This window comes from Erpetoichthys calabaricus, chromosome 16, assembly GCF_900747795.2.
Source record: "Erpetoichthys calabaricus chromosome 16, fErpCal1.3, whole genome shotgun sequence".
Classification (NCBI taxonomy): Eukaryota; Metazoa; Chordata; class Cladistia; order Polypteriformes; family Polypteridae; genus Erpetoichthys; species Erpetoichthys calabaricus.
This window is the reverse complement of record NC_041409.2, coordinates 60,092,342-60,117,949: the sequence shown is the minus strand read 5'-3', so window position 1 is coordinate 60,117,949 and position 25,608 is coordinate 60,092,342. Positions and strand designations below refer to the sequence as shown.

The 25,608-nt window shown below is 39.3% G+C and overlaps 1 protein-coding gene across 2 annotated transcripts in view; it reads right to left on the bottom strand.

Annotated features, from left to right (window-relative positions):
* Positions 1-25,608, bottom strand: part of syne2b (spectrin repeat containing, nuclear envelope 2b) — a 524,337-nt gene that overhangs the window by 313,509 nt on the left and 185,220 nt on the right. Inside the window, exons 50-56 of one of the 2 annotated variants that reach the window (XM_051919949.1) lie at positions 23,381-23,510; positions 18,888-19,178; positions 14,786-14,919; positions 12,119-12,248; positions 7,461-7,751; positions 5,010-5,143; positions 2,339-2,468 (exon numbers count right to left, since the gene is read on the bottom strand). The exons of the other annotated variant lie outside the window; for it this stretch is intronic. Coding sequence (XP_051775909.1) covers positions 2,339-2,468; positions 5,010-5,143; positions 7,461-7,751; positions 12,119-12,248; positions 14,786-14,919; positions 18,888-19,178; positions 23,381-23,510 — 1,240 coding nt within the window. The remainder of the gene's footprint in view (positions 1-2,338; positions 2,469-5,009; positions 5,144-7,460; positions 7,752-12,118; positions 12,249-14,785; positions 14,920-18,887; positions 19,179-23,380; positions 23,511-25,608) is intronic. 2 annotated transcript variants of the gene reach the window in all.

Sequence of the window (25,608 nt, the reverse complement as noted above, 5' to 3'; positions counted from 1 at the left end):
TGCTGTTTTTTGATTTTGTGATCAAAAGATTTTGTTGCTTTCAGCTTTGTCTTCTTATTTTGTAGTCCATTTTACTGCCTTGCCATTTTTGTGCTCTTTTTAAATTAGACTTTCATTCTTTATAATTAAAAAAAACTTTTGTTTTGTTTGTTCTTTAAACAAGAGGTTAATATTTCCCTATCCTCCATCTTGGACATTTACTGAACATTTAATTTTTAAAATCCTTTTAAAGCCCCATTTTTGAGCCTGAATCGTTGCGATATGCTTGGTGAATTTGGTCGCCTGTAGGTTTAATGTGGTGTGAGTAGGTGCACTAGTAAAAGGTGAATTGACTGCAATCAAGTAGAAATTCAAGAAAGACATTAGCCACTAAGCACTGTTCATAATGCGGCAACTATCAGTGTTCGTGGCAGGGGAAATATGAAAATCACTACCCTAGTGCTATGGTGGTCTTCAAAAACACAAGGGGTATGTTCATCATGCGGATCACATACTGACATTCTACCCTCTCATGTACAAACAACAAAAAAGATATGATAAGAAAAGTGCAGAAAGAAATACACTTCTACTGATCCGGCTGCGTCATTGGACTGTCTGTTAATGGCTGTTTCAAATCATGTCACACGAAGGACAATACTATATCTGCATCAGTACAGCAGTGGACACCACACATATCTTTCCTACTGTATTTTTGTTGTTGTTTTGGTATTTACATATTACTGTAATACGTAATGATACATATGTGTAATAATATTTTTCCTTGCAAATCAAAATCCAAACTTTTTAAGCCATTTTTCTGGTGGTAAATATAACACTAACGAGGCTACACAAGCACCAGATATATGAAATCAACACTAAATGAATCCATAAGAAATAATAGAATCTTAGCAAAATGAAACACAGTTCATACCACCATTATGTTAGTTTGTTTAATTATTGCCAACACCATTACAGATATTCTTAATGTGGATGCTGCCCTGTTGCTTATAGTTACGACGCCTGTTGTTGGGTGTGGCGCACAATGTCATCTCACTGCTACTATGAAGTGACAATGCACATCACCACATCCAAATCTTTATATTTATAATAAAATGTCATTCCTGGTGCACAGTTAAGTCAGGGAAAGGACTAAAGACCAGGCTTACAACTTTATTTTACCACTTAAATTTTTTTTTTTTTTTAATTTTTGGGCTTCTCATTTTGACACTTGTTTTTTTTACTCCTGCCTGGTATTAAATACCAATCATCTGAAACACCTTTTTTCATTTTAATTTTTAAAGAGTTGTGTCAGAGTCAGCACATGTCAAAACCCCAAAAACAAAAAAGAAATTCCAACAAAGGTGTATAATAACCCAGGAAAAAAATTAAAAGGAAACCGAATCATAACATAAAGGAGCAGCCAAGATTTGAACCTAGTTCCCAGTGCTGGAACATAATATGTGTATGTGGATTATTGAGAGAATGATAAAGAAAAAAGATAGAAACCTCATAAAAAACAAAGCAACAATCAGTAAAGAGACGTGTATCCAGTGAGGGATAATGCATAATGCGGCCATCGCGGGGAAAAAAAAGCAAGACGTGAGCAAAAAACAAACTTTTGTCAAATCAATTCAAAATAAGAAATAAACCACAGAAACAGAATCCTCTGGTTAGAAATGAAAAAATACACAAAATATGCATATAGCAACACACACACACACACACACACACACACGCACACACACACACACACACACACACACACACACACACAGACAGACAGACAGACAGACAGACAGACAGACAGACAGACAGACAGACAGACAGACAGACAGACAGACAGACAGACAGACAGATAGATAGATAGATAGATAGATAGATAGATAGATAGATAGATAGATAGATAGATAGATAGATAGATAGATAGATAGATAGATAGATAGATAGGAAATACACTATATAATAGATAAATAGCTAAATAGACAGAGAATGCTATGATGAAAAAATAAACCATCAGGCTTGATAAACAAGCCAAAATGGGAAGGTTTCTTTTCTAATACTGTCATACACACCTATTGATTATTCTGGGTTTTGGGAAGTTTTAGGTGTGGTGGTGGTTTTTGCAGATACAAGCTGGGATCAAGGCTCATTATAACATGTCCAAATATATAGATAGCATAGGTACCGAGGCTACCTACAGACATGGCTGTCACACAAGCTAGCCTATCATCACATACATGAAGGAGAACTTATACAAGACACATGCCTTCTCCAATCATGTACCTTCTCAATTAGAATACATCACAATGTCTTGAAGAAGATGTAATCTTTGTGAAAGACAAAACAAATGCCATTTTACCTGTGAGATGTAGTCAGTAGGCTGAGGTGCCACAAAACTGAAGTCCTCTGAGCCAGGCACAGGTGGAGAGAGGCTCATTTCCCTGGTCAATTCACTATTTAGAGGCTCAACAAGATCATCTGCAAATGAACTATAAGGAAAAATTAAGATATGTTAACCACACCTTGGGAAGGATCTTCAAAAACTGGAGAATGGACAAGCACTGGAGAACTTCAAAAACAGCACAAGGAAAAGTCCTAATAAAGGATCAAAAGCAGTCAGCTAAAAAGGAAGAGGAGTTTGATTGTTCACTTCCTCGACTTTAAGAATAACTTAGCTTACCAGTTACTGGAGATGTATTCTCATCTACCTGTAGCCTGCTATGATTGTTTGTACTCACAGAACTCAAAAGGCAGGTCTCAATTCTAAAGACTAGGCTTGTATTCCCACACAGTTCACTAAGTAGGCCTCACCAGCACTAAGTAAGCCTGACCACCAAAACTCAAGAAACAGGCTTGTGGCCTGCACAGACAAAAGAGAGGTAAAGCTTATAAATCTCAGCATGGAGAAGGAAACCATATTAAACTCCCAGCTCAAAAACAATAAAAACATTCACTTAAAAAATAAAAATGGATAACTGTTAAGAAAATGTTGTTTAAAAGTAAATAGAATCAAGACAGATATTCAAAAACAAATACCAAAAGACAAAAGCAAAATTAAAAAAAAACAGATGATCAAAAGGAAGGAAATCCAAAGTTGGGAAAGCTAAACAACAAAAGCTTGAAAGTACTGCTTAAGGGTCGTAGTGGACTCCTCATTGTCAACCTGCAGACAGTGTTCAGAAGCCAATAAGAAGGCTAACGTGTTTGGTTATATAGCACCCTGATGTGTGGATAACAAGTCCAAGGAGGTTACGCTCAAGCTTTATAACACACTGGTGAGGCCTCATCTGGAGTACTGTGTGCAGTTTTGGTCTCCAGGCTTCAAAAAGGACATAGCAGCCTCAGAAAAAGTCCAGAGAAGAGAGGTCACGCTGATTTGAAGTCTACAGGGGATGAGTTATGAGGAAAGACTAAAAGAGCTGAGCCTTTTCAGGTTTAAGAAAAAGAAGATAAAGAGGAGATATGATTAAAGTGTTTAAAATTATGAAGGGAATTAGTACAGTGGATCGAGACTGTTAATTTAAATTGAGTTCATCAAGAACACAGGGACACAGTTGGAAACTGTTCACACAAACATCAGGAAGTTTTTCTTCACCAAGAGAACTATGGACATATGGAATAAGATACCAAGTAGTATGGCAGACAGTAGGACCGTAACTCGACTTGATGTTATTTTGGAGGAAATAAGCAGATAGCCTGTTCTCATCAACATTTTTTTATGTTCTAATATACTGGGCTGAGGACACTGAGACTTTTATAAAGGCTGAGGATGGACCCCTACATACAAAAAACAGGACTAAGAACCACTTACTGTAAATAAAAAATACAAAAGGACAAAGAGAAAAAAATCACAAGATAGTTGACAAGTTAAACAACAAATTAGAAAAAACAGTTTCATTACAAAATACATGTAAACAATACACAAACAAGAGCAAAAGGAACAAAAAAAAGTATTTAAAAGTCGAAAGCTGGGGATGAAATCATGACAGTCATATTGGTCCAAACCCAAGGAGCCCAAGCTTAGCCAAGAATCAACATGAGAGCCTGGATGGGAGACCAGGCCATGGCAGAGATCCCCTCACACAAAGGCCAATTTGGTGTTCCCAATCAACTTGGAATATCTTTGGACTTTAGGAGAAAGCTTATCTGAACACAGAAAGAACAAGGAAACACCTTATAAATACGAAACATGACCAAGACTGCACTCTTGGAAATTGCTCTGCAGTTCTGAGGTGCTAATGCAACAAAGAATTGTGTAAGTTACAGTTTTATGATATTCTAAGTTCTGCTGCCCAGATTACTGCCTTCTGCTCAGTGCTACTGGGGCAGGCTCAGTCTGTTTCTCCATGGATTGGGTTGGTTGGATTAAGCAGGTTCAGAAATGGATGGATATTCAGTAATTGAAAAGCCAGAGTTGGGTGAGGCACCGCTGAATATAATGCAGTTCAGAAAGAGAGAGACAGAGATAGACAGAAAGAGCTTACTATTTAAAAGTAAAGAATGGCACTCAGTGAGCCTCATCCACCAACTAGGCAGCACTGATCAAATCCTGTTATCGGCCATAATGAGGAGCTGTCCACAGCAGTCTGACAAGAGCACATGGCTTTACCTATTCACATCACATGACTATCTGAGGAGAGGGAACAAAGAATATAGAGAGGAGGAGAATGTTCATCAGCGGTGCTCCTCTTAGGGGTCTGTGTGACGGCTGTTACACTTCCTCCTTTCGGTTCACAATGTGAACTAATGATGCACAGTAATGAGTAACCTTGTGAAAATGTAGGTGACATAAAATCCAATAGAGTGAGTAAAAATGCTACTCAGAAGTGCAATTTGGCATACAGAAAGTGAGCCAGAGAAACATAAGAATTTAAAACTTCAAGTAAAAGTGCAGAAACAACTAAGAGGTTGAAGGAAAATGTAAAGTGTGCCCTACAAAGAACAACAAATGTCTACAAAGGAGCACAGTAGTCGCACTTCCTTAGCTTCCAGTGAGCCGGGCGTATTGCAGCGCAATGATGAAAAATTACCTGTGGTGCCTCTGGGGTTCTTCTTGAATGTCCAAATTCAACGCAGAACATTCTTGAGGAGTGCCGCTGGCATCAGATGTTGACTGAAGATTTTCCACTTGTTCGTTTAAATTTTCCAAAGTTCTTCCTTTGTCCTGAAGTTAAATATAAAAAAAAAATAGAAAACAAGAAGTTCGCTTTACTGATACGGCATGTACAAATACACCAGCTTGAATTTGTCCTTCTAAGAGTCTGCCATCACTGTTATGGGCCATGACGACTGCAAAACTAGCCATTTAGCTGCTCAGACACTATAAATGAAAGGTGTCCACTAACATCAGATAAGCCCTCAATAGTGTCCTTAAAGGGATACTCCACTCAAAAATGGTATTTTTTATATATGTTTCTTATCCTATGCAGTTTGCAGTGGCAGTTGAGAAAGAGTTTTCATCTCATATTTTCATGGAAAATGGACCTTACAAAGTTTCTGACACTACAGAACCCAATGGCAACAAACGCGGAACAAAATCAAATAATATCACAAATGTCCATGTGAAAATGTCACATTACTCGTGTTGCATATTCCGTATGACAACAAGACTCTTGACCAATGAATGAAAGGGAGAGGCGGGTCTTGAAATCAAAAGCTCAATCCAATGTGAAGGGACTACTTTCCTTTTCCGAGATGATTTAATTTAAGATGATAGTATTTCAAGTAAGTTTGCATTCTTCTTTAATTAGAAGAACAAGAGTCAGAAAGTCTTCAGGGGCCTCAAATGGTCAGAAAAAAATTGACTTTCTGCTCCTAACCTTCACTAGAAGAATTTAAAGGAGAGAAAAAAGAAAAACTTGCACTCAGATAAAAGTGTTGTGTCTAATCTCAGTCTCTGCTTTAATACTATTATTCTCTATCCTTGAAGTTGCTCTGCTGGCACCAAACAGTGGTCCGACAATACCAAATGTCTCAGGTCCTACCCCATTCTCACCACAGGAAAACACTGAAGTTCATAGTCCAGGATGCACCACGGCAGGGTGGCTGGAACTCCAGTGGCCTTGTTATTAAGCAGGAAGGAAGGCATTGGAATTGGGGAGTCATGGTCTGCCCCAGGAACTGAAGTTCTGAGAAACCAGCAGGGCCCAGGAAAGTTCCATGGTGGATTGAGGGAGTGCCTCTTCCAATGACACCCCTCACTGAAGTACATGAAGACAACAGGTCATGAAAAATGGTATTCCACCTGAACTTGTAACTAAGGTTAGAACTCTGCTTAAAAGTATGCCCCACATACCCCCATAATGAATAAAAAAAAGTCTTGTCAGACAAAAAGCAAGAAGTGTGACTGTGGTAACATGAGGTCCGTGGCCGTTTGGTATTTTAAATAGATAATCACTGCATTCGTGTCTTTGTGAGGGGGGCTGTGGTAGCGTGGTGAGCGGTTCCCGGGACCTGCACTTAATGCACAGGTAGGATCGTCTGTGGCCCTAATTGACGCCGTGAGCTGCTAATAAACGTAACTGTGGCATGTCCCCATTTTAAAAGGGAGGATCAAGAATCAAGAAAAGATGGAAGTTAAAAGAAGAAAGAAAGAAAGCAGGAGGCGGAAGGAGCCAGTGCGGGAGTGAGTGAACTGAGGAGAGCAGGCTCGAGGGAGAGAAAGCAGGCAGCTGGGGAGTGAGCCCCGAAGAGGAGTGTGTGGTACACACTCGGGTGGGGGTGGTTGGAATGGTTCAGTCTGGCTGAGCTGCAATGAGGAGTGACCGAAGATTAGATGTGCGGAAGATTGGGAAGGCAGCGGGGGTCGAGGAGGCTTGGGAGTAGAGCCCCAGTGTGAGCACCCTGACCATTTGGCACCCAAGCCGAGGTCTGGAGAGGGAGCCTTTCCATAGCCATGGGACAGCAAGTACCCAGAACCAGAGGAAGGTCAGCTGTGTCTGATGTTAGGACAACACCTCTGCTGCAAGGCCAGCATGGAATAAACAGAGGAGCTGCCAGAGAGAGAAAGAAAGAACTTGGCTTTTTAGTAAAGACAGCTTTCTGCCAGCTGATTTTAACCTCATTTTTAATGGATTTATTGATTGTGATTTTAACCTCTATAGAAACACCTTTTTATGGAGTATTTATTTATTATGGATATGGGAGCACTGCACTTTTGAACACTTTTGGATTGTTTTTAATAATAGCACTGTACACTTCTGTACCTTCCCCTTGCTTTATGTGGTATCCTCATTTGTACGGCTCATCCCAGTCACAACTATCAATGGTGTTGGGTTCAGCAGGCTCTCAAAGGAGAAGAAGAAGAATGGAGCTGGACCTGCACCGTCACAGTGACACATACAGCTATTCCTTAGATTGATAAACGAGAATGGAGGACCTGCTACCAAAAATTATCTAAGAACCCCTTGTCGTTGGTTTTTCAGTGCCTTCACAAGTCATCCCCTCCCTGTGTGCACACAACACCATGGACCAAGCCTCACCATATGATCATGATCTCTGGCTTCCTCTCTCATTGAGCTGGACCATTGCTCCTCTTCCTGGATCATCTGACCAGGGCTTTCAGAAGAGGGCAGATGGAAGCACAAATCTTCATAACGCTCCCTCATCTCCATGAGACTGTTTTGGGTGTCTTGGCTCTGAGTGTGGAGACTTTCAAGTTCCTGGGTAAGAGCCACACAGCTGGAGGACGTCAAGTGAAGCTTCAGTGAATCCCCAAGGGCGCTTAGCTCAGTGAGTGTTTCAACTTCATGGGGGGCCGACTCCAGGATACCCTGTGGACACAGCAGCTCTCCGCTTAACAAAACTCAGAGCAGGAGCACAGTTATTATTAGATTACATTTTAATAAAGGCTGAGCATTCGTGTGATTGTGGCTCAACAGCTGTGTGAATACAAAGTTAAGTACAATTATTACAGTGTGTACTGTTAGACAGCTTGTTCACTTAACATTTTAAGTGTTAATTATATTCCTGAAAGCAATCAATCAACCAGTTTTTGTTTTATACAGCACCCTTTATCATGACAGAGCAGTTATTATTAAGCAAACAAGAACAAAATTGAAATGAACATGAAAAACACGAGACTACCAAATACACAGAAGACAAAGGTATGGGAGCTCTCTGAAGGAAACATGAACGACATGAAGCGCAAATGACTTTCCTCTTACGTTATATACAGAAGTCATTATGTTTCTGTTGTTATCCATCCATCTTCTTTGGCTGCTTTGTGTTGATATTGTTTATTGTGATTAAGTTTTTTGTTTTATTTATTTATGTTGCTGTTTTTCAAATATATTTTTTTTATATATTTTGTTTTCATTTTGTCTCATTTGGGGCTGTCTCTTGTTGTATCTATGTAATATTATTATTGATATTTTGTTATACAGAGGAACCTCGGTTCACGAACATCTTGAAACACGTACAAATCAGTTTACAACCAAAAAGTTCGCCAAACTTTTGCATCTGTTCACGACCACACACTTGGGATACAAACAAGCCAGTTTCCCTTTCGGTTTGTGCGCGCCGATGATTTCTGCACGTGTTCAGTCTCTCCTTGTGCATTCCATGTGTAGCAAGCGAGAGACACACACACAGACGCACTAGGGAGAGAGAGACACACACGCGCGAGCGCGAGACAGAGAGAGAGAGACACACACGCGCACGTGTGATGTCTCTCTCTCGCGCGCGCGTGTGTGAGTCTCTCTCGCGTGCGTGTGTGTCTCTCTCTCTCTTGCGCACGTGCGTGTGTGTCTCTCTCTTGTTACACAGGGAACGCACAAGGAAAGACTGAACACATGCGGAAATCATCGGCGCGCGAGAGAGAGACACACACACATGCGCGAGAGAGACAGACGCGCACGTTAGAGAGGTATTTACATATTACTGTAATACGTAATAATACATATGTGTAATAATATTTTTCCATGCAAATAAAAATTCAAACTTTTTAACTCATTTTTCTGGGGGTAAATATAACACTAAAGAGGCTACACAAGCACCAGATATATAAAATAAACACTAAATGAATCCATAAGAAATAATAGAATCTTAGCAAAATGAAACACAGTTCATACTACCATTATGTTAGTTTGTTCTATTATTGCCAACACCATTACAGATATTTTTAATGTGGATGAGAGACACACGCGCACATGAGAGAGACACACACACACGCGAGAGAGACACACACACGCACGAGCGAGAGAGAGAGGGCTGGCCGCATAAGGGCTTGTTATTAAAGAGACAGATTCCAGCATTGTTTTAACCTCGTTGTATTTAATGAAGACTTTTTTCTGTTGGATTTTAACCTCCACTTCACTTCTGTTTACAGCGATTGGTTTGTAGCCTGAATTGTTGCAATGTTTCTTTTCTTGATGGTTTATTAAATTACAGATTTTTCAAATGTTCATTTATTCCCTGTGCTTAAAACTCATTAAAAAAAGTGTTTTTAGCGAGCGGTTCGTAGCGCTATATCACGAACTCTTGCAGTGTTAGTTTTCTCTGTTGTTCAAGGTTTTCTCAGTGTTATTCAAAGTTTTTACATTTAGTTTACTATTATGCTGTACATTCTATGGTATAATTAACTATATTTGTGCTTAAAAATCTTTAAAAAAATATATTTACATACAGTTTGTATGGTCTGGAACGGATTAATTGTATTTACATACAATCCTATGGGGGAAATTACTTCGGTTCACGACCAAATCGGGTTACAGCCAGAGTTTTGGAACGAATTATGGTCACCAACCATGGTTCCACTGTATATTGCTTTCTTTGCTCTTAATACTATATGTAGTCTCTTTGTGGAGCCCAAGGAGGCAGGGCCACCTGATGACTCAGATGCTTTACTAACTGTAGTTTTTCAGCATTATATGTTGCAGTCCTTGATTATATTTTCTTGTATTTGATTATTGGATTTCCTGGCTCTTGACCCTTGTATTTCACTAAGGTGCTGTTTTTTGATTTTGTGATCAAAGGATTTTGTTGCTTTCAGCTTTGTCTTCTTATTTTGTAGTCCATTTTACTGCCTTGCCATTTTTGTGCTCTTTTTAAATTAGACTTTCATTCTTTATAATTAAAAAAAACTTTTGTTTTGTTTGTTATTTGAACAAGAGGTTAATTTTTCCCTATCCTCCATCTTGGACATTTACTGAACATTTAATTTTTAAAATCCTTTTAAAGCCCCATTTTTGAGCCTGAATCGTTGTGATATGCTTGGTGAATTTGGTCGCCTGTAGGTTTAATGTGGTGTGAGTAGGTGCACTAGTAAAAGGCGAATTGACTGCAATCAAGTAGAAATTCAAGAAAGACATTAGCCTCTAAGCACTGTTCATAATGCGGCAACTATCAGTGTTCGTGGCAGGTGAAACATGAAAGTCACTACCCTTGTGCTATGGTGGTCTTCAAAAACACAAGGGGTATGTTCATCATGCGGATCAGATACTGACATTCTACCCTCTCATGTACAAACAACAAAAAAGATATGATAAGAAAAGTGCAGAAAGAAACACACTTCTACTGACCCGCCTGCGTCATTGGACTGTCTGTTAATGGCTGTTTCAAATCATGTCACACGAAGGACAATACTATATCTGCATCAGTACAGCAGTGGACACCACACATATCTTTCCTACTGTATTTTTGTTGTTTTGTTATTTACATATTACTGTAATATTCAATAATATATATGTGTATAAATATTTTTCCTTTCAAATAAAAATTCCAACTTTTTAACTCATTTTTCTGGGGGTAAATATAACACTAAAGAGGCTACACGAGCACCAGATATATGAAATAAACACTAAATGAATCCATAAGAAATAATAGAATCTTAGCAAAATGAAACACAGTTCATACTACCATTATGTTAGTTTGTTTTATTATTCTCAACACCATTCCAGATATTCTTAATGTGGATGCTGCCCTGTTGCTTATAGTTACGACGTCTGTTGTTGGGTGTGGCGCACAATGTCATCTCACTGCCACTATGAAGTGACAATGCACATCACCACATCCAAATCTTTACATTTATAATAAAATGTCATTCCTGGTGCACAGTTAAGTCAGGGAAAGGACTATAGACCAGGCTTACAACTTTATTTTACTACTTAAATTTTTTTTTTTTTTTAATTTTTGGGCTTCTCATTTTGACACTTGTTTTTTTTACTCCTGCCTGGTATTAAATACCAATCATCTGAAACACCTTTTTTCATTTTAATTTTTAAAGAGTTGTGTCAGAGTCAGCACACGTCAAAACCCCAAAAACAAAAAAGAAATTCCAACAAAGGTGTATAATAACCCAGGAAAAAAATTAAAAGGAAACTGAATCATAACATAAAGGAGCAGCCAAGATTTGAACCTAGTTCCCAGTGCTGGAACATAATATGTGTATGTGGATTATTGAGAGAATGATAAAAAAAAAAGACAGAAACCTCATAAAAAACAAAGCAACAATCAGTAAAGAGACGTGTATCCAGTGAGGGATAATGCATAATGCGGCCATCGCGGGGAAAAAAAAGCAAGACGTGAGCAAAAAACAAACTTTTGTCAAATCAATTCAAAATAAGAAATAAACCACAGAAACAGAATCCTCTGGTTAGAAATGATAAAATACACAAAATATGCATATAGCAACACACACACACACACACACACACACACACACACACGCACACACACACACACATACACACACACACATACACACAGACAGACAGACAGACAGACAGACAGACAGACAGACAGACAGACAGACAGACAGACAGACAGATAGATAGATAGATAGATAGATAGATAGATAGATAGATAGATAGATAGATAGATAGATAGATAGATAGGAAATACACTATATAATAGATAAATAGCTAAATAGACAGAGAATGCTATGATGAAAAAATAAACCATCATGTTTGATAAACAAGCCAAAATGGGAAGGTTTCTTTTCTAATACTGTCATACACACCTATTGATTATTCTGGGTTTTGGGAAGTTTTAGGTGTGGTGGTGGTTTTTGCAGATACAAGCAGGAGAACTTATACAAGACACATGCCTTCTCCAATCATGTACCTTCTCAATTAGAATACATCACAATGTCTTGAAGAAGATGTAATCTTTGTAAAAGACAAAACAAATGCCATTTTACCTGTGAGATGTAGTCATTAGGTTGAGGTGCCACAAAACTGAAGTCCTCTGAGCCAGGCACGGGTGGAGAGAGGCTCATTTCCCAGGTCAATTCACTATTTTGAGGCTCAACAAGATCATCTGCAAATGAACTATAAGGAAAAATTAAGAGATGTTAACCACACCTTGGGAAGGATCTTCAAAAACTGGAGAATGGACAAGCACTGGAGAACTTCAAAAACAGCAGAAGGAAAAGTCCTAATAAAGGAATAAAAGCAGTCAGCTAAAAAGGAAGAGGAGTTTGATTGTTCACTTCCTCGACTTTAAGAATAACTTAGCTTACCAGTTACTGGAGATGTATTCTCATCTACATGTAGCCTGCTATGATTGTTTGTACTCACAGAACTCAAAAGGCACGCCTCAATTCTAAAGACTAGGCTTGTATTCCCACACAGTTCACTAAGTAGGCCTCACCAGCACTAAGTAAGCCTGACCCCCAAAACTCAAGAAACAGGCTTGTGGCCTGCACAAACAAAAGAGAGGTAAAGCTTATAAATCTCAGCATGGAGAGGGAAACCATATTAAACTCCCGGCTCAAAAACAATAAAACATTCACTTAAAAAATAAAAATGGATAACTGTTAAGAAAATGTTTAAAAGTAAATAAAATCAAGACAGATATTCAAAAAGAAATACCCAAAGACAAAAGCAAAATTTCAAAAAAACAGATGATCAAAAGGAAGGAAATCCAAAGTTGGGAAAGCTAAACAACAAAAGCTTGAAAGTACTGCTTAAGGGTCGTAGTGGACTCCTCATTGTCAACCTGCAGACAGTGTTCAGAAGCCAATAAGAAGGCTAACGTGTTTGGTTATATAGCACCCTGATGTGTGGATAACAAGTCCAAGGAGGTTACGCTCAAGCTTTATAACACACTGGTGAGGCCTCATCTGGAGTACTGTGTGCAGTTTTGGTCTCCAGGCTACAAAAAGGACATAGCAGCCTCAGAAAAAGTCCAGAGAAGAGAGACCACGCTGATTCGAAGTCTACAGGGGATGAGTTATGAGGAAAGACCTAAAAGAGCTGAGCCTTTTCAGGTTTAAGAAAAAGAAGATAAAGAGGAGATATGATTAAAGTGTTTAAAATTATGGAGGGAATTAGTACAGTGGATCGAGACTGTTAATTTAAATTGAGTTCATTAAGAACACAGGGACACAGTTGGAAACTGTTCACACAAACATCAGGAAGTTTTTCTTCACCAAGAGAACTATGGGCATATGGAATAAGATACCAAGTAGTATGGCAGACAGTAGGACCATAACTCGACTTGATGTTATTTTGGAGGAAATAAGCAGATAGCCTGTTCTCATAACATTTTTTTATGTTCTAATATACTGGGCTGAGGACACTGAGACTTTTATAAAGGCTGAGGATGGACCCCTACATGCAAAGAACAGGACTGAGAACCACTTACTGTAAATAAAAAATACAAAAGGACAAAGAGAAAAAAATCACAAGATAGTTGACAAGTTAAACAAAAAATTAGAAAAAACAGTTTCATTAGAAAATACATGTAAACAATACACAAACAAGAGCAAAAGGAACAAAAAAAAGTATTTAAAAGACTAAAGCTGGGGATGAAATCATGACAGTCATATTGGTCCAAACCCAAGGAGCCCAAGCTTAGCCAAGAATCAACATGAGAGCCTGGATGGGAGACCAGGCCATGGCAGAGATCCCCTCACACAAAGGCCAATTTGGTGTTCCCAATCAACTTGGAATATCTTTGGACTTTAGGAGAAAGCTTATCTGAACACAGAAAGAACAAGCAAACACCTTATAAATACGAAACATGACCAAGACTGCACTCTTGGAAACTGCTCTGTAGTTCTGAGGTGCTAATGCAACAAAGAATTGTGTAAGTTACAGTTTTATGATATTCTAAGTTCTGCTGCCCATATTACTGCCTTCTGCTCAGTGCTACTGGGGCAGGCTCAGTCTGTTTCTCCATGGATTGGGTTGGTTGGATTAAGCAGGTTCAGAAATGGATGGATATTCAGTAATTGAAAAGCCAGAGTTGGGTGAGGCACCGCTGAATATAATGCAGTTCAGAAAGAGAGAGACAGAGATAGACAGAAAGAGCTTACTATTTAAAAGTAAAGAATGGCGCTCAGTGAGCCTCATACACCAACTAGGCAGCACTGATCAAATCCCCTTATCGGCCATAATGAGGAGCTGTCCACAGCAGTATGACAAGAGCACATGGCTTTACCTATTCACATCACATGACTATCTGAGGAGAGGGAACAAAGAATATAGAGAGGAGGAGAATGTTCATCAGCGGTGCTCCTCTTAGGGGTCTTTGTGACGGCTGTTACACTTCCTCCTTTCGGTTCACAATGTGAACTAATGATGCACAGTAATGAGTAACCTTGTGAAAATGTAGGTGACATAAAATCCAATAGAGTGAGCAAACATGCTACTCAGAAGTGCAATTTGGCATAGAGAAAGTGAGCCAGAGAAACATAAGAATTTAAAACTTCAAGTAAAAGCGCAGAAACAACTAAGAGGTTGAAGGAAAATGTAAAGTGTGCCCTACAAAGAACAACAAATGTCTACAAAGGAGCACAGTAGTCGCACTTCCTTAGCTTCCAGTGAGCCGGGTGTATTGCAGCGCAATGATGAAAAATTACCTGTGGTGCCTTTGGGGGTCTTCTTGAATGTCCAAATTCAATGCAGAAGATGTTTGATGAGTGCCGCTGGCATCCGATGTTGACTGAAGATTTTCCACTTGTACGTTTAGATTTTCCAATGTTCCTCCTTTGTCCTGAAGTCAAACATAAAAACAAAAAAACAGAAAACAAGAATTTCGCTTTACTGATACGGTATGTGCAAATACACCAGCTTGAATTTGTCCTTCTAAGAGTCTGCCATCACTGTTATGGGCCATGACGACTGCAAAGCTAGCCATTTAGCTGCTCAGACACTATAAATGAAAGGCGTCCACTAACATCAGATAAGCCCTCAATAGTGTCCTTAAAGGGATACTCCACTTAAAAATGGTATTTTTTATGGTATCCGTCAATATGGGCGCGCACATAAAGGCGACCTTCAAAAGGGCGACCTCAATTGGGCGCGGCGAATAAAACCGCACATACATAAAAGCGGTCTTCAAAAGGGCGACCTCAATTGAGCACCGAATAAAGACGTGCGCAAATAAAGGCGTGCTTCAAAAGGGTGACGTCAATTGGGCGCAGCGAATAAAGGCAAACGCAACAAAATTACAGAAAATTTATTAGATAAAGGCAATGATTGAACATATAAAAAGGTGAAAGCAAGAATATTAAAACATCCAATTAATTAATGCATGAACTTCTAACGAACTACTTCTAACGAACTATTTCTAAAGCTCTCTATATTTCCTTGTTTTCAAAATTACAGAAAATTAGATTAAGGCAATGACTGAATGTATAAAAAGGTGAAAGCAAGTTACACTTGAAGCTGCAGATTATGTGCAATGCCACGTAGATATTCGAGATGCAGTCTATTAGCATAATCAAGGACAATTAATTTAATTTGCTCCGAAGGTCATCCTTTTGAAGCTCGCCTTTATTTACACGCGCCTTTATTTGGCGCTCAATTGAGGTCGCCCTTTTGAAGATCGCTTTTATTTATGTGCGCTTTTATTCTCCGCGCCCAATTGAGGTCGCCCTTTTGAAGGTCGCCTTTTTGTGCGCGCCCTTATTGAATAGAACCATTTTTTATATATGTTACTTATCCTATGCAGTTTGCAGTGGCAGTTGAGAAAAAGTTTTCATCTCATAGTTTCATGGAAAATGGACCTAACAATGTTTCTGACACTACAGAACCCAAAGGCAACAAACGCGGAACAAAATCAAATAATATCACAAATGTCCATGTGAAAATGTCACATTACTCGTGTTGCATATTCCATATGACAACAAGACTCTTGACCAATGAATGAAGGGGAGAGGTGGGTCTTCAATTCAAAAGCTCAATCCAATGTGAAGGGACTTCCTATTTGCTGACTACTTTCCTTTTCCGAGATTATTCAATTTAACGATATTTTAGCAAAAAAGACACGCATTTTGCACGTTGTTAGCGTACAAGTGGATGACTTGACATGTGGATTTTGCGACACAAGTAACAAGATTTTTGTTATCGTAAGCTGTTTTCTCTGCGTTGGTCGCCATTATCCATCCATCCATCCATCCATCCCATTTTCCAACCCGCTGAATCCAAACACAGGGTCACGGGGGTCTGCTGGTAGCCAATCCCAGCCAACACAGGGCACAAGGCAGGAACCAATCCCAGGCAGGGGTGCCAACCCACCGCAGGGTCACCATTATACGATCAGAAACGTTGTTATGTCCATTTACATAAAAACATGAGACTAATTTTTTTCTGCCATCTCTGCAAACTACATGGGTTAAGTAACATATAAAAAAAATCATATCATTTTTGGGAAGAGTATTCCTTTACTGATTGATGGTTTATTCCATTTTACACATACTTGAGCTTAACAACAATATATAGATTTAGGTGTTTGGCTGACACTTTTTTTAATCAAAATCATCTTAAAATTCCATAATTTGGGTTCATTTTAAATTAGTTTCATTACATTTAGTTATATTTCAGCTTCAAAATATAGGTTTTTCAGATCACAGAAACCTATCTTTAGCATAAGCTTCCTGACTGAAAATCTTTTTCTAATAGTTATATATTTTTTTCATTCTTTTTCCAATGTCTCTTTGTTTTTTCAAGCGTCTCTATTTTAAGTATCTGTTACTACTAGGGGGCTCCGCCCCCTGCTCGCTTCACTCGCCAACCCCTGGTCTTGGGTAACCCGAAATACATCCGATAGAGATTATTGTCTGTCTTGGTAATTGTGACATATGCATTATGTTCAGTGCCACGATATTTGTAGGTCTATGTAAGATATGTAAGTGACAATAGCAGTGTAATTGTTATGTTATGTAGGTATAGATGTGCAGATCTATGCATGAGATGTATTGGAGTGGTTATTATAATCTAAACGTTAACGTTACATGAATGCCGAACTCTTGAGATGGCAACATAAAGTTGTCCATGTCTAAATACAGGCACAGAGTGGTAAAGGCTGACTCTGTCCATGGTCTGTCTTTGGGATTTGTTGATTGTCATGGCAAATGCAGCTGTAATGGGAGATTGGCGTCGTTTAAGTGAACAGTATTGTTAGCTACCACTAATAATGTATCACTGTAATGAGCTTAACATATGTTGTGTAGTTTGGACGTTTCGGGATTCCGTCCGTATAATACGGAGCGTTCGTTTATTCATATTATACCTGTGGTGTCGTGTGTGTGTTTTCTGTGGTTGTCGTTGTAGGCGCATGCGCCCTCCGTATTATGTCGGGTTTGATGTTTGTAGACGTTTGAGGCCTCCGTACTTTCTCTGGTTTGACTGTGGGGTGGGACGCCGAGGCCTCTTGTGTGTGTTACTTCCGTGAGTACTTATAATATTGTATTACTGTAATGTGATTCACATATGCTGTGGAGTCCGGATCTTTGGGGCGTCTGTACTATCCTGGGTTTTTGCTTGCGGTGTTTTAGAAGTGCGTTGTAGGCGCCTGCACCTTCCATACTATGTCGGGTCTGACTATGCTGTGTAGTGTGGACGTGTACGGTTCCGTATTCCTCCATCAGGTCTCGTGTCTGTGTGTTCTGTGGTTGTACTGTTAGTAATGTATCACTGTAATGTGCTTCACATATGCTGTGTACTCTGGACGTTTGGGGATTCTGTCCGTGTAATACGGAGCGTTCGTTTATTAATATTATACCTCCGGTGCCGTGTGTGTGTTTTATGTGGTTGTTGTTGTAGGCGCATGCGCCCTCCGTACTATCTCGGTTTTGACTATGCTGTGTTTTGTGGACGTTTGGGGACTCCGTACTCTCTCCGGTTTGATTGTGGGGCGGGACGCCTAAGCCTCTTGTGTTTGTTTTGTCTGTGAGTACTCATATTATTGTATTACTGTAATGTGATTCACATATGCTGTGGCGTCCGTATCTCTGGGGCTTCTGTACCATCTCGGGGTTTTGCCTGCGGTGTGTTAGACGCGCGTTGTAGGCGCCCGCCCCTTCCGTACTATGTCGGGTTTGACTATGCTGTGTAGTGTGGACGGTTAGGGTTCCGTATTGTCTGTGGTCGTTGCTTTATTCCTTATTTCCGTTAGTTGAGCTCTTTCGGTTTTGGTGGTGTATCAGAATTCGCTTGCGGTGGTTAGCTATGGTTCAGAAGGCACCTGCGCTTTCTGTACTATCTCGGGTTTGATTATGCTGTGTGTTGTGGACCTTTGTGAATTTGAGATTTTAACCTCGTTTTTAATGGATTTATTGATTGTGATTTTAACCTCCGTAGAAACACCTTTTTATGGAGTATTTATTTATTATGGATATGGGAGCACTGCACATTGAACACTTTTGGAATGTTTTTAATAATAGCACTGTACACTTCTGTACCTTCCCCTTCCTTTATGTGGTGTCCTCATTTGTATGGCTCATCCCAGTCACAACTATCAATGGTGTTGGGTTCAGCAGGCTCTCAAATGAGAAGAAGGAGAATGGAGATGGACCTGCACCATCACAGTGACACATACAGCTATTCCTTAGATTGATAAACGAGAATGGAGGACCTGCTACCAAAAATTATCTAAGAACCCCTTGTCGTTGGTTTTTTCAGTGCCTTCACAAGTCATCCCCTCCCTGTGTGCGCACGACACCATGGACCAAGCCTCACCATATGATCATGATCTCTGGCTTCCTCTCTCATTGAGCTGGACCATTGCTCCTCTTCCTGGTTCATTTGACCAGGGCTTTCAGAAATGGGCAGCTGGATGCACAAATCTTCATAACGCTCCCTCAAATCCATGAGACTGTTTTGGGTGTCTTGGCTCTGAGTGTGCAGACTTTCCGGTTCCTGGGTAAGAGCCACACGGCCGGAGGACGTCAAGTGAAGCTTCAGTGAATCCCCAAGGGCGCTTAGCTCAGTGAGTGTTTCAACTTCATGGGGGGCCGACTCCAGAATACCCTGTGGACACAGCAGGTCTCCGCTTAACAAAACTCAGAGTAGGAGCAGAGTTATTATTAGATTACATTTTAATAAAGGCTGAGCATTCCTGTGATTGTGGCTCAACAGCTGTGTGAATACAAAGTTAAGTACAATTATTACAGTGTGTACTGTTAGACAGCTTGTTCACTTAACATTTTAAGTGTTAATTATATTCCTGGAAGCAATCAGTCAACCAGTTTTTGTTTTATACAGCACCCTTCATCATGACACAGCGGTTATTATTAAGCAAACAAGAACAAAATTGAAATGAACATGAAAAACACGAGACTACGAAATACACAGAAGACAAAGGTATGGGAGCTCTCTGAAGGAAATATGAACGACATGAAGCGCAAATGACTTTCATCTTACGTTATATACAGCAGTCATTATGTTTCTGTTGTTATCCATCCATCATCTATGGCTGCTTTGTGTTGATATTGTTTATTGTGATTAAGTTTTTTGTTTTAATTGTTTATGTTGCTGTTTTTCAAATATATTTTTTTATATGTGTTGTTTTCATTTTGTCTCATTTGGGGCTGTTTGTCTCTTGTTGTATCTATGTAATATTATTATTGATATTTTGTTATACAGAGGAACCTCGGTTCACGAACGTCTTGGAACACGTAGAAATTGGTTTATGACCAAAAAGTTCGCCAAACTTTTGTATCTGTTCACGACCACACACTTGGTATACGAAAAAGCACAGTTTCCCTTTCGGTTTGTGCGTGCCGATGATTTCCGCACGTTTTCAGTCTCTCCCTGTACATTCCCTGTGCAGCAAATGAGAGACACACAGACACAGACGCACGGGGGAGAGAGACACACACACACACACGCACGGCGATAGAGACACACACACGCACGGCGAGAGTGACACACACACACTGTGAGAGAGACACACGCACGCAAGGAGAGACTGACAAACACACACTGTGAGAGAGACACACACGCACGCGCGCGCGAGAGATAGATAGACAGCAAGCGAGAGAGAGGGCTGGCCGCATAAGGGCTTGTTATTAAAGAGACAGATTCCAGCATTGTTTTAACCTCGTTGTATTTAATGAAGACTTTTACCTGTTGGATTTTAACCTCCACTTCACTTCTGTTCACGGCGATCGCTTTGTAGCGTGCATTGTTGCAATGTTACTTTTCTTGTTGGTTTATTAAATTACACATTATTCAAATTATCATTTTTTCCCTGTGCTTAAAACTCATTAAAAAAAGTGTTTTTAGCAAGTGGTTCGTAGCACTATAGTGCAAACTCTTGCAGTGTTAAGTTTTCTCTGTTGTTCAAGGTTTCCTCAGTGTTATTCAAAGTTTTTACATTTAGTTTACTATTACGCTGTACATTCTATGGTATCATTAACTATATTTGTGCTTAAAAATCTTTATAAAAATATATTTACATACAGTTTGTATTGTCTGGAATGGATTAATTGTATTTACATACAATCCTATGGGGGAAAATTAATTCGGATCACGACCAAATTGGGTTCCAACCAGAGATTTGAAACGAATTATTGTTGTGAACCGAGGTTCCACTGTATATTGCTTTCTTTGCTCTTAATACTATATGTAGTCTCTTTGTGGAGCCCAAGGAGGCAGGGCCACCTGATGACTCAGATGCTTTACTAACTGCAGTTTTTCAGCATTATATGTTGCAGTCCTTGATTATATTTTCTTGTTTTTGATTATTGGATTTCCTGGCTCTTGACCCTTGTATTTCACTAAGGTGCTGTTTTTTGATTTTGTGATCAAAAGATTTTGTTGCTTTCAGCTTTGTCTTCTTATTTTGTAGTCCATTTTACTGCCTTGCCATTTTTGTGCTCTTTTTAAATTAGATTTTCATTCTTTATAATTAAAAAAAAGTTTTGTTTTGTTTGTTCTTTGAACAAGAGGTTAATATTTCCCTATCCTCCATCTTGGACATTTACTGAACATTTAATATTTAAAATCCTTTTAAAGCCCCATTTTTGAGCCTGAATCGTTGCGATATGCTTGGTGAATTTGGTCGCCTGTAGGTTTAATGTGGTGTGAGTAGGTGCACTAGTAAAAGGCGAATTGACTGCAATCAAGTAGAAATTCAAGAAAGACATTAGCCTCTAAGCACTGTTCATAATGCAGCAACTATCAGTGTCCGTGGCAGGGGAAATAGAAATGTCACTACCCTTGTGCTATGGTGGTCTTCAAAAACACAAGGGGTATGTTCATCATGCGGGTCAGATACTGACATTCTACCCTCTCATGTACAAACAACAAAAAAGATATGATAAGAAAAGTGCAGAAAGAAACACACTTCTACTGATCCGCCTACGTCATTGGACTGTCTGTTAATGGCTGCTTCAAATCATGTCACACAACGGACAATACTATATCTGCATCAGTACAGCAGTGGACACCACACATATCTTTCCTACTGTATTTTTGTTGTTGTTTTGGTATTTACATATTACTGTAATACATAATAATACATATGTGTAATAATATTTTTCCTTGCAAATAAAAATTCAAACTTTTTAACTCATTTTTCTGGGGGTAAATATAACACTAAAGAGGCTACACGAGCACCAGATATATGAAATTAACACTAAATGAATCCATAAGAAATAATAGAATCTTAGCAAAATGAAACACAGTTCATACTACCATTATGTTAGTTTGTTTTATTATTGTCAACACCATTACAGATATTCTTAATGTGGATGCTGCCCTGTTGCTTATAATTACGACGTCTGTTGTTGAGTGTGGCACACAATGTCATCTTCCAACAAAGGTGTATAATAACCAGAAAAAAAATTAAAAGGAAACCGAATCATAACATAAAGGAGCAGCCAAGATTTGAACCTAGTTCCCAGTGCTGGAACATAATATGTGTATGTGGATTATTGAGAGAATGATAAAAAAAGACAGAAACCTCATCAAAAACAAAGCAATAGGTGAAAACTGTGTAAGATTTAAAACTGAAAATGAAAACCAAGTGGCAAGACAAGAATCAAAAGTCAGTGGCAAAATGACGTTGTAATGATAAGCACAAAGGAGCATGATGGCCTGTTTGAAAATGAAACTAACAATCACTAAAGAGACGTGTATCCAGTGAGGGATAATGCATAATGCGGCCATCGCGGGAAAAAAAAAAAAGCAAGACGTGAGCAAAAAACACACTTTTGTCAAATCAATTCAAAATAAGAAATAAACCACAGAAACAGAATCCTCTGGTTAGAAATGATAAAATACACAAAATATGCATATAGCAACACACACACACACACACACACACACACACACACACACACACACACACAGACAGACAGACAGACAGACAGACAGACAGACAGACAGACAGACAGACAGACAGACAGACAGATAGATAGATAGATAGATAGATAGATAGATAGATAGATAGATAGATAGATAGATAGATAGATAGATAGATAGGAAATACACTATATAATAGATAAATAGCTAAATAGACAGAGAATGCTATGATGAAAAAATAAACCTTCATGTTTGATAAACAAGCCAAAATGGACAGGTTTCCTCTCTAATACTGTCATACACACCTATTGATTATTCTGGGTTTTGGGAAGTTTTAGGTGTGGTGGTGGTTGTTGCAGATACAAGCTGGGATCAAGGCTCATTATAACATGTCCAAATACATAGATAGCATAGGTACCCAGGCCCGGTCTTAGGTATTATGGGGCCCTAGGCGAAAGGGGGGTCCAGGGGCCCCCTGAAGGGGGCAGAGCCCCCCTGGAAGCTCTGTGAAATGCGTGAAAATTAGACCAAGGAGTCGATCCGGGGGCCCCCGGACGGCAGGGCCCTAGGCGGTCGCCTACTTCGCCTATGCCTAAGGCCGGGTCTGATTGGGACAAATAATGCTGCAGTATATTTAAGTATATATGACAGTTGCTCACTTGGACAATTTGTTTTGGGGGCCCCCAAGAAGGCGGGGGCCCTAAGCTATATTTTGTGTAGCTTATACGTAAATCCTGCACTGTAGGTACCTAGGCTACCTACAGACATGGCTGTCACACAAGCTAGCCTATCATCACATACATGAAGGAGAACTTATACAAAACACATGCCTTCTCCCATCATGCACCTTCTCAATTAGAATACATCACAATGTCTTGAAGAAGATGTAATCTTTGTAAAAGACAAAACAAATGCCATTTTACCTGTGAGATGTAGTCAGTAGGCTCAGGTGCCACAAAACTGAAGTCCTCTGAGCCAGGCACAGGTGGAGAGAGGCTCATTTCCCAGGTCAATTCACTATTTTGAGGCTCAACAAGATCATCTGCAAATGAACTATAAGGAAAAATTAAGAGATGTTAACCACACCTTGGGAAGGATCTTCAAAAACTGGAGAATGGACAAGCACTGGAGAACTTCAAAAACAGCACAAGGAAAAGTCCTAATAAAGGATCAAAAGCAGTCAGCTAAAAAGGAAGAGGAGTTTGATTGTTCACTTCCTCGACTTTAGGAATAACTTAGCTTACCAGTTACTGGAGATGTATTCTCATCTACCTGTAGCCTGCTATGATTGTTTGTACTCACAGAACTCAAAAGGCAGGTCTCAATTCTAAAGACTAGGCTTGTATTCCCACACAGTTCACTAAGTAGGCCTCACCAGCACTAAGTAAGCCTGACCCCCAAAACTCAAGAAACAGGCTTGTGGCCTGCACAGACAAAAGAGAGGTAAAGATTATAACTCTCAGCATGGAGAAGGAAATCATATTAAACTCCCAGCTCAAAAACAATAAAAACATTCAATTAAAAAATAAAAATGGATAACTGTTAAGAAAATGTTGTTTAAAAGTAAATAGAATCAAGACAGATATTCAAAAACAAATACCAAAAGACAAATGCAAAATTAAAAAAAAACAGATGATCAAAAGGAAGGAAATCCAAAGTTGGGAAAGCTAAACAACAAAAGCTTGAAATTACTGCTTAACGGTCGTAGTGGACTCCTCATTGTCAATCTGCAGACAGTGTTCAGAAGCCAATAAGAAGGCTAACGTGTTTGGTTATATAGCACCCTGATGTGTGGATAACAAGTCCAAGGAGGTTACGCTCAAGCTTTATAACACACTGGTGAGGCCTCATCTGGAGTACTGTGTGCAGTTTTGGTCTCCAGGCTTCAAAAAGGACATAGCAGCCTCAGAAAAAGTCCAGAGAAGAGAGACCACACTGATTCGAAGTCTACAGGGGATGAGTTATGAGGAAAGACTAAAAGAGCTGAGCCTTTTCAGGTTTAAGCAAAAGAAGATGAAGAGGAGATATGATTAAAGTGTTTAAAATTATGAAGGGAATAAGTACAGTGGATCGAGACTGTTAATTTAAAATGAGTTCATCAAGAACACAGGGACACAGTTGGAAACTGTTCACACAAACATCAGGAAGTTTTTCTTCACCAAGAGAACTATGGACATATGGAATCAGATACCAAGTAGTATGACAGACAGTAGGACCTTAACTCGACTTGATGTTATTTGGAGGAATTAAGCAGATAGCCTGTTCTCATCAACATTTTTTTATGTTCTAATATACTGGGCTGAGGACACTGAGACTTTTATAAAGGCTGAGGATGGACGCCTACATGCAAAGAACAGGACTGAGAACCACTTACTGTAAATAAAAAATACAAAAGGACAAAGAGAAAAAAATCACAAGATAGTTGACAAGTTAAAGAAAAAATTAGAAAAAACAGTTTCATTACAAAATACATGTAAACAATACACAAACAAGAGCAAAAGGAACAAAAAAAAGTATTTAAAAGTCTAAAGCTGGGGATGAAATCATGACAGTCATATTGGTCCAAACCCAAGGAGCCCAAGCTTAGCCAAGAATCAACATGAGAGCCTGGATGGGAGACCAGGCCATGGCAGAGATCCCCTCACACAAAGGTCAATTTGGTGTTCCCAATCAACTTGGCATCTCTTTGGACTTTAGGAGAAAGCTTATCTGAACACAGAAAGAACAAGCAAACACCTTATAAATATGAAACATGACCAAGACTGCCCTCTTGGAAACTGCTCTGCAGTTCTGAGGTGCTAATGCAACAAAGAATTGTGTAAGTTACAGTTTTATGATATTCTAAGTTCTGCTGCCCAGATTACTGCCTTCTGCTCAGTGCTACTGGGGCAGACTCAGTCTGTTTCTCCATGGATTGGGTTGGTTGGATTAAGCAGGTTCAGAAATGGATGGATATTCAGTAATTGAAAAGCCATAGTTGGGTGAGGCACCGCTGAATATAATGCAGTTCAGAAAGAGAGAGACAGAGATAGACAGAAAGAGCTTACTATTTAAAAGTAAAGAATGGCACTCAGTGAGCCTCATCCACCAACTAGGCAGCACTGATCAAATCCTGTTATCGGCCATAATGAGGAGCTGTCCACAGCAGTCT